This window comes from Gopherus evgoodei, chromosome 10 (assembly GCF_007399415.2).
Source record: "Gopherus evgoodei ecotype Sinaloan lineage chromosome 10, rGopEvg1_v1.p, whole genome shotgun sequence".
Lineage (NCBI taxonomy): Eukaryota > Metazoa > Chordata > Testudines > Testudinidae > Gopherus > Gopherus evgoodei.
The window spans coordinates 68,764,497-68,774,513 of NC_044331.1; the positions used below are offsets into that span (position 1 = coordinate 68,764,497).

Sequence of the window (10,017 nt, forward strand, 5' to 3'; positions counted from 1 at the left end):
ACAGCTGTAGTCTCTTCATACTGTAAGAGTACAGAATATCCATCCTTTCCAGCCTGTAGCAGTGAAGTATATTCACTCTCTAATATTAACTGACCATATCGTATTCAAAGTCATGGTATGGGAATACACCTACCATCCTCTCTTTAACATTGAGGTAGAGGTACCCTACACTATTATTTGAGGAGCAGATTGTTTAATGTACAGTTTAAAATTAGGCATTCAAAAGCTGCTGACGACTTAAAAAAGGGTTAAATCAAGTAAAGAAACAGTTTGATTAGATGACTTATAAGCCACCTGTCTGTATTACTAGTTACCAAATCAGATGATCACAACTGATCATTTTAGACCATACAACAATTTCCTCTGATAGCAGAGGCACACAACATTTCTCCTCAGCGCTAATGCTGATTGTGGCTCGGCCTAGTAGTGTGACAGAGGGATTTGCTGTGATTTAAGATCCAATCGTACAGTACAAGCAAAAAAAACCCAACTTATGTATGCAGCCTCATTCTGCATCTTTGGACCCTTTGGTGCTGAACTCAGATCTGCATGAACCAGGATGGCATATTTAAGAGTCCCATATAGTGTAAGTCTAATAGTGAGGATCACAGTCCTCCACCAAGCTGTCTGTGATATAGCTGGTCTCAAGGACGTTCTCATAGTACATTTTTTCTGTAAATGTGTTCACTGTCCAGCCAACCACTTGAACTCCTCGTGAAGACCACTGCCTCACATACTCTCTGTAAAGAACAAAGATACTGTAAGGAAAAGACAAGGGCTAGCATGAACACAGGCTAAAGCAAAGAGCTTTCCTATACAATATACATTCTCCACAGCAGGGGTAGTCAATTTTTTTTTTTGTCAAGGTCCAAATTTCTAGGTCCAAGTATAGCCAAGGTCCAGACTCCAGAGAAAACAATAAAATAACGATAAGTAAATAAAAAGACCGGTGTTTGTTCAAAAGCATCTGGAGGTCTGCATTTGGCCCACGGTCTGCCTGTTTTTTAATTAATTAATAAGGAGATATACCTATCTCATAGAACTGGAAGGGACCTTGAAAGGTCATCAAGTCCAGTCCCCTGCCTTCACTAGCAGGACCAAGCTCCGCATTCCATCTTTCTACAATAGCTCTTAACAAACAAGGCAACAGCAACAAATTTCCCTCCTTTGTTTTAACTTAAGGTGTAGCACTGGGGGTAAAAATGTGAATGGAGAGGACACAAATATGAAAAAATAAATTGCATATATTATTGAATAAGAGACCTGTTTAAAATAGCATACAGTACACTCAGAGATTCTGCTGTTTGTGTACATCATACTCTTCTAAATCATGGTCCCATCTTACCTCTTCCTATTTTTTACCTCTGGCTACATTAGCTCCTCCTGAAAACTTATGCTTTACCACTTACTGTGAAATGTAATTTTTCTGCATGAGGAAAGCTGAAACCCCACACAGGTACCACAAGAAGTTGTGCAGGCTCCAGTCCAGAATGATGTCCATCATCATATATCCATAGTGCTTCCAAAAGCAATCAAAACGAGGCTTCCCATCTCCAAAATGACTAAGGCTCCAGGGCCTGTGTGTTAATGCCGTAACAACATTCCTATCAGATTGCCGCATCTGGAAGACCAAGGTGAGAAAGTTGTACTAAGCAGATGATGCCAAAATTCCAGGGCTACACTCTACATTAGACGGATTTGCAAACAGGAACATTTGAAGCTGAAGGAATGAGAGGCACTAATCTGTGAATTTGCAGTTCTAGCGGAGTTCTTTTTCCTCCAAGATGATGATTAACCTGGTTTTGAAACTATTTATTGTTAAGTGCCTGTATTGTTTCCCTTGGTACTCTCTTCATTGAATAAGTGAATCCTGCACTGAATCCTGCATTGCTTGTGCACACAAGACTCCCATTTAAGTCAATGAGAGTTATGGGTGTGCAAGGAAAGTAAAGTAGGGTCCTCAGCCTCAAATTTTGGCTTGCTAGAAGTTATTGTACACTTGTCAGTATCAGCAAGTCAACCAACTTCAGTCTCTGTATAAATACAGCTTAGCGTGCTGTTTAGGAGGCTAGACAGTTTACTTCTTTTAGACCAGTTAGTAAAGAGAGGGAGGAGACAGCAAAAGAAGAAGCAAGGAAAATAGGAAAAAGTACAACAAAAAGGACTCAAAGGAGGAGGTCAAAACTAGAGAAACAAATTCAGGAATGCCTATGATTCTGTAAGGTGAGAAGGGAAGGGAAATAGACAGCTGAGCAAGGGAACCATGCACATGGAGGAAGGGGTTGACAAATAATGGGAATTAGGAGACTATTTATTTGAATGTATTCTAAACTTCCGTAATAATCTGACACAGGTGTAATCTGTTGATAGATACCTTGGCACCTCAGCGTCAATATCACTTAGTGTCAATTTTAAGCTAATGAACCTTTATCAGTGTAATTCTTGGGGTTGGGGAGGAAGAGCGTTATTCAAGATTTATCTAATTAGTATGGAAGGGTCTGACAAGGTTGCAATGGTGAGTGGGGGGTATATGAGGATTGAGAGTCGAATACCCCAGTCCTCCCCTCATTTCAACACCTACTTTTAAGTGTGTTCTCAATTACTTAAGAATGATCCCCATGTACTTTGGAGTTACGCTTCTCCACAAGGGTATACTCATCATATTACAGTGATTGTGACATGGTGTACATAAAACTAAAACAGCGAAATAGGCCTTTAGGAAGTTTTACCTTATAGACGATCTCTGGTATGAAAGAGCAGACAATGCTACTGTTGTACAAACGAGGATATTCCAGATAGAGGAGTTTTAGGGCATCAACTGCCTGTCAAGGAAAGATAAATACATAGAATGTACATTGTAGTCATAGGTAAAATTTAAAAAGAGTTCATTAGGATACAGAAAGACTCCACTTTAGTGCGTTTTTTTTTTTCTTGAGTGGTTGGAATTAGAAAGGGGAAGGAGGAAAGCAGCATTTAAGTTTATCTACAGCTCAAGGGCTGTAGATGTTGTTTGTTATGCAACATTCATAGATTGCAACATAAAAGGATGTACAGTATTTATCATTCTGTGCATGCCTCATGCAGAAGGCTTTCAATAGCCAGGAAGTGCACTAACAGCTAAGAGATATATAACCCCTGACGAGGTCTATTGCTATAAAGTGTATGCAGCATTAACTGTGGTTCGGTTTCGAAAGAAAACATTTTTTCTATATATCATGTCAGAAAAACTATACAGTTTATGAACAAGCAAACCATTACCTACCAAAAGTACCCCATGTCATGGTGCTAACAACTACAGACAAGCAGGACAGCCCATCATGATTTCTCTTCTTCCACACAAATAGGTGGCAGGGAGGACCCAGTTATTCATTCACTTAGATTCAGTGCATGCTTGTGACATTACCCGAGCCCAACATGTCAGTGAGCCACATTCTAATTACGGTTGTCAGCGTCCTTGTGCAATGGAATGGAAAGAATGAAGCATGAAAAAGTTGTCTCAGTTTTATAAAACCAAACTTAACTTTCTGTAAAAACAGGCCCAAGACCTCTCTCACTGAAGTTAAAGGAAGTAGTGCTATAGACGTCAATGGGAGCAATCCAATGAAATGGTGAGCGAAGCACTTAGCAACAATACCTGATTTGCATGGCCTTTGACATCGAAGTAGATTATGAGGTTATAACGCATACATTCCATAACAGCTTCTTTCAAAGTTGGTACTTTTTCACCCCGGAAATCTCTCCTATAGGAAGGTATGAAGAGTTCAGTGGAAAACATCCAATCCAGGAGAACTCCAAGAACAAAGAGGAAGGAAAGATTCCACGTGAACTGTGCCAAGGTGTAGAGTCTATTATATTAAATACAACAAATGCATAAACTAATGGAGCTCCCTCTTAAAATGTTACTGTGAATTATCTATTTTTTTAGGAGACTTATTCTTGTAAATATTCTAGCAAGTGTATATATTTCTTTGCCTACATATTGCGAGAATGGAGATAATTAAACCTGATGTCAAGATCAAAGGTCTTATCTGAGACCTTCTAAGAACTCCAAGTAATTCCTTTCCAACAGTATAACCCTTATGTTTTAGAAAAAATGAGTCATCCCACCATTCATACAAAGATACACATGATCATTTAAATAAACTAATCTAATTAAGAGATGTGTCAATAAAATTCAATTTAGAAATAGCTACCCCAGCAACCTTTGAAAAGTAGCAATAGTCCTAACATATGAAGTGTTTTTCAGACCAAATCCTGTCCTAAAGCGTTTGGTCAAGATTAAGTGGAGGTTAACACTGCTTATGCATTACATGTTGGAAAATCTCATCCTTGAAATCAAAATCACTCAGTTCTGCTTCATGGGTCCACTCCAAGAAGGGGTAAGGAGACAGATTCTGATCTGCCTCCAACATAGAACAAGGGGTCCCACATACATGTCAGAAAGTTTTAAGGGGTTTTTAGTCACAGCTGAGTGAAAATCAAATTTTATTTATGATGGATGTTTTGGTACTGTAGAAACAATTTTCAAAAATGAGTAGAAGTATTAGCAGACTGTTGCTGATCATTTACCATAGTCTATGTTTTGCGGCTGGATTAAGCTTCCTAATTTCTTCAAACGTAAAATCACGTAAACTCCCAGACCCATCAGTTGTCCTTTCTACTGTATCATCATGCATTAGAATGGGAATGCCATCTGCAGTGAATTCAAGGTCCAGCTCCACGCCTGTGGCTCCATTCTCAGCTGCCTTTAAAACAAAAAAGAAAAAACTATTTAAATATAAAGATGGGTGCTACAATGCTTTCTTTGTATTCTAATACAGTTGCCAGGCTACTAATATTCTCTAAGATTTGTCAGCCCACAGAACACAGTGGGCTTTAGCTAAATTCTTATGAGTCCTGGATTTATAGATCTAATATGAAGATTTTCCTATACTCCAAATGGTCAATTGCTGAGCAAAAGTACATGTGAAGGGAAGGAGCTCAACCCTCTCTCTACCTCACAGCCAGTGGGCAATGTCCTGGTTACCCATGGCTTAGCCACAGTAAATAAATTAGATAGGATAAACTAGTCAGGGTAATGGATCTTAATTGGGAAGCAGTCCAGACTTGTGGGAATTTGGCTGAGTTAAGATGGAAACCAGTTATCTTGGGCCAAGTAACCAAGACATGTAATAGAAGAGACGTTGGCAGCTTACTTTTCCACCATGCATAGCAGGCATCACATGGGGCAATTGTTATTAACAGCACAGGAAAAGGATCCTGCACCGTGTTTTTTTTCCTCCTCTGAAAAAAAATTCCTAGTCCATCAAATACCAGGTGTTCTAAATATAGATTTTATACAATATTTCCTTCTCTGATGATATAGACTGAATTAATCCCTTCATCCAACATAGTATTTGAGATCTTAGACATTTCTATTGTAAAATTAAAGTGGAAGAAACCCCCATTGTCCCTCCTTGCGGGGGAAAAAAAACAACTTTGTGAACAAGCTTTATAGCAGCTGGTAATTTTTACTTGAATTTGAAATAAATTACATAATCTCAGTTTCAAGATAGTGGTGGCAAGGGCAGTCTGATTTACATGAAAACAAAGACAAATGTAACATTCTCTGGTACCCACTTGATTTTATGAAAATAAGAGAATAAAAGTGAGAGTCTAGCACAGTAGTCCAAAACAGAAGGAGGAATGGAGACTTCAGATAATCATATCTGCAAAAAAATTTTAAGTTGAGACAAGATCAAAACTAGAAAACCAGGACACTGTTTTCAAGATGGACTACTAGATTACAAGTTTTAGCTGCCTGTGGGTAAGTGATCAGAATTTGTACCCTTCTCCACAAAACTGGGAGATAGTGGGATCAGTTTCTATTGTACACTTGCAAGTTCATAAAATCAGAGAGCGACCTTGATCTTAATGTTAACGGTACACATACAACTTCTATACAACAGTCACCAACGAGACGAGGCAAGATTATGATTAAGCAGGAAGATGGTCCACACAATGAAAAGTTTGAATACCCCTGATCTAGAATGATCCTGTTTTATCTCTTTGTTTTATAGTACTTGCCCAATCTTAGGACAGCCCTTAAAGAGTTAGAGAACAACTAGCCCAAGACATCCTGAGACTGAATTTTACAATACAGAGGGTGGAATGCATGCATAGTTTTTGCTTTTGACTAGCCCATCTTCCCTTCTTTTGCTCATCTCTTCTCTTCCCCGTTCCCAGAAAGATATGCCTTTTGTACACATCTCCTGTTTTTGACACTTAAATGTTGCTGGGCTTATATTTACAAGACATGGTAACTCAATCACAGAGATGTTTTGAGATATTTAGCAAGGAGAGTTTGACTACTGACATTTCCAGAATTTCCTTCCCTCTATCTCCCTGGGCAGAAGTGTAGCCTGAGTAGCTGAACAACACTGATGTTAGACTAGTAAACAGCATCTATCTTGTAATTTCCAAATTCATTGTCGTGTACCAAGTTGCTCCAGATTGTTTTGGGCAACAGATGGTTACTATATTTACACTTATTATACACATACTCGTGAATCATTAACTCCCCTATTGTCTCTGTTTCATTTTAGCTGCTCTACTTAATCCCTATGGTTTGTTGATTAGTTTGTACTAATAACTCCCATTTGTAAAGCTTGTAGTCTTTTATTTGTTTATCACACATTTAACTGCAATTTTTTGCTTGAATCCAGGCAACAATTTGTTTATGGTTTTTCAAAATGAATAACAGTAAATGCTGAAATTTTGGTTGTTGTGGAATTTTACTGCTATGATTTGATTTCTGGCGATGTGAACTCCCTGCAGATATTCCTATAAATAAATTTTGCTATTACATTTTTAAAACAAAAATATAGTCAGTCATATAGTGTAAGGCCAGAAGGGACCACTAGATCATCTAGTCTGACCACCTGTATATTACAGGCCACCAACAGCACCTGCGCACAAAATCCAGCAATGGAAATGAGACCAAGTAAATGAGACCCACAGGAGATTAAATTATTCTGTGCCACAGGCTGAGGATAGGAGGGACTGAGGTGCCTCAGTGCTTGTGGCCACTGCAGTGGCACAGAATTATTAAATGAGGTATACCCAGATAGTCTCAGCAAGTGACCCACATGTTGCAGAAGAAAACAAAAACACCTCAAGGTCACTGCAGATTTGACCTGGTGGAAAATTCCTTCCTAATCCCACATATGCCAATCAGTTAGAACTGGGGCATCTGAGCAAGAACCAGCCTGCTATACACCTGAAAGAGACAGAATACTCAGTGCCAGGTCAGAGCCCTGGCCCATCCTGCCCAGTGTCCCATCTCCAGCTGTTTCCATCCCTGATGCTGCAGGAGGAGGAGATAAATCTGCCAGAAAACTGGGAGGGAAAAATCCTATCCTAACCCTTGGGGGGTTGCTGGCTGAAACCCCAAAGCATGTTTTATAGGAACATCAGATGTGCCCACCACTGCTACTTTCCTCCCTTTCATAATTTGATAAGTGAAGGTATTCTTTACCAAAGAAGTTAATACATTTTATAAAATTATCATTTAAGTTGTTGGCATCTCTTTGTTAGAATGTTTTGTCATACCCAATTCAAAATAAAAGTTGGGTTATTCTATTCACTACTATGCCAAACTGATTTAAAAGCAAAAAGAGTAATACACAGTATTTACCACACTCCTATTTCTGCTGCTCACAGCTTTCTCAAAGAATTGCAAAGTGAAAACAAACCACTTTTCAGTTTCTATTATTCAGACCTCTGAGGGAGGCAGTGAAACTGACAGGAATTTGGTCCAGTTTAATTTGCTGCTGCTTTGAAAGCAGAGAAGGGAAGTAGAGCTATTTATTCCAAATATGACCCAAAATTGGAGTTGGTGGGACTAGCAGAGCAGCAGAAAGCCAGCCCTGGCATCATCCTGGCAGCAGCTGGGATAGCCCTGCATCTGTTAATGTGATATTGTCCATAATTTTCTGTCTCTCCCCACCACTGACAATTTCAAGTTGGGAGGCATCTCCAGCTGACAAGACCCCTAGAACCCTGTTTCCCAAAGGGTGGGTCATGACCCAGTGAGTTGTGGTAAAGTTCCAGATGGGTCACAGGGACCTAGGCAAACACACCTTCTCCCAGCCCAGTACGAAGGTGAGGAAAGAGATTGGAGAATAAGCCCATTATGCACTCACACCATAATGGGGGCTCCTGTCCTGCAACACTGGGCCCAGCTCTCCACTCTGGGCATTGCAACCTGGTACATGGAGTAGCAGTGCCGCTCCTTTTTGGCTGACTGCCCTGCCAAATACAAGAGGCACTAGGCCCCAATGCCACTCACTCAAATTTAGTCCACTGCTGCTCCTGAACGGCGCTGTGACCCCATGTGCCAGGTCGCCAAGCCAGGGAGCAGGGCCCAGCCCCATCAGGCAGGAACTGCCACCCACTTCACTGTCCAACCTCCCCACTCCCAGGACCTCCCCACCCCACCAGACTGGGATTAGGGTTGCAGTGTCAGGGTAGAGGGTGCATGTATGAGTGGGTCGCAAGGTGGGAGGCTTTAGTAAAGAATTTGGGAACCATGGCCCTGGCCGGTAAGTACGGCTCTAGGAGGAAAGGGGGGCAGGGAAGCTAAGGATAGAGGAAAGGGGGTGAAGAACTGTAAACCCTAGCACCCAAGTGGACAGGGCTCTGGTGGGTCCCAGACTCCCAGAGATTAAGGCAGAGGCATGGGGGTCAGCTGGGTGTGCCTGGTGACTGCTGGAAAGGGTGGGCTCTCCCCACGAAGCCAGCAATACCTCTGGGGACACCCAGAGTGTGGGGTGCATCAGGCTCCGTAAGGAGGAGGTGGGGTGTACTAGCAGGGGGAGGGACTCGAGGGAGGCATGCCCGAGGTCCCTGGGGAGTTGGGAGGGGGGGTTCCCGGTAGCTGACCTGTCTGATGGCCGCCAGCGTGTTCTCGGGCGCGTCGTGCCCGCCGCCGCGGTGGGCGATGCGGGCGGCGGTGCCGCGGGGCTGCACAATGTGCTGGGCCCGCTGCAGGGGGACCGGCTCGAGGCTGAAGAGCTGCAGCGCCAGGTAGAGGCCGCCCGTGAGCAGGCAGGAGAGCATCGGGCTGCGGCTCAGCACTAGCAGCGCCCCCAGCAGCGTCGTGAAGGCGCCCAGCAGCATGGCGGCCAGAGAGGTAACGGGGACCCCCCCCCCCCGCAGCTGCCGTGCTGACCCAGGGCCTTTACCCCGTGATCACACAGTGACTCTCACAGATACCCACCAGCCAATCAGCATCCGGCAGTCTATTTCCAACCGCCAATCAACCTCCAACGGATCTCTGCCATCAGCCAGTCAACAGCAGCCACTGGCAATCGCCAGCCAATCACCATCCAGCGCTCGCCATCCTATATCCGTCAGCCAATCCTCAAGGACAGTCTGATAGAATCTGGGGAAGCCGCATGGCACTGCCTGGGAATGGCTTGTGTGGTCCCAGCGGTGCTGGCAGAGCTTGAGTCTGCTCAGACTCGCCTGGAAGGGGATGTTCAAAGGTGCAAAGCGGAATCTTGCCGCCAACTCCTAATGTTCAATAAACGATAAGTCAAGAATCAAAAAAGAAAACACCACAACAGCTTAAAATCGTGATTAAAAAATGCGCGTTGCGTTCTTTTTGTCGTCTGTTTCCTACATCTGTAAGGGGGGGGGGCATATATTCAAGCTTTCTTCTGCAATCATGAGGGCTAGAAACCTACTTTTTATACTCAAAACCTGAGATTAGCCTATAATCATTTGATTCCCACAGGTGTAGCTTTAAGAGAAACAACAATCTTGAGAGGTGGAGTAATTCCTATTTGTGCCTTTGAAAATCTCCCCTTTGTTGCCATAGAGCATGGAGAAAGTCATGATACAATTCCATTTAATTAGCCAGCTTTGCATGTCTGGCTGTTATTCTCAGGGTTTGGCCATCAATTTAGTTTATTCTAGGTTAAATATATTGTAGCTGGTACTACTTGGACTTCATAACTTTGGCAATGCCAGTGC

The 10,017-nt window shown here is 42.4% G+C and overlaps 1 protein-coding gene across 2 annotated transcripts; it reads right to left on the reverse strand.

The window, feature by feature from the left end:
- Window positions 1-176: 176 nt before the first annotated feature.
- GDE1 (glycerophosphodiester phosphodiesterase 1) lies at window positions 177-9,220 on the reverse strand. Of its 2 annotated transcripts, XM_030576919.1 has the most exons (7): window positions 8,923-8,938; window positions 5,196-5,708; window positions 4,570-4,745; window positions 3,635-3,740; window positions 2,730-2,822; window positions 1,410-1,621; window positions 177-740 (listed from the first exon to the last, which is right to left on the reverse strand). In XM_030576919.1, exons 2-7 carry the CDS (start codon window positions 5,217-5,219, stop codon window positions 593-595), a joined length of 759 nt encoding a protein of 252 aa, XP_030432779.1. In that variant the 5' UTR covers window positions 5,220-5,708; window positions 8,923-8,938; the 3' UTR covers window positions 177-592. The 2 variants fall into 2 exon arrangements, with proteins under 2 accessions (XP_030432779.1, XP_030432778.1); XM_030576918.1 differs by lacking the exon at window positions 5,196-5,708 and having other exon boundaries at window positions 8,923-9,220.
- Window positions 9,221-10,017: the final 797 nt, after the last annotated feature.

Coding starts and splice junctions, on each gene's coding strand:
- GDE1 (XM_030576918.1), bottom strand. CDS start 9,159: ATGCTGCTGGGCGCCTTCACGACGCTGCTGGGGGCGCTGCTAGTGCTG. Junction 4,746..8,922: donor CGCTGGCGGCCATCAGACAG/GTCAGCTACCGG, acceptor TTTGTTTTAAAG/GCAGCTGAGAATGGAGCCAC. Junction 741..1,409: donor CAGAAAAATTACATTTCACA/GTAAGTGGTAAA, acceptor TGTTCTTTACAG/AGAGTATGTGAGGCAGTGGT.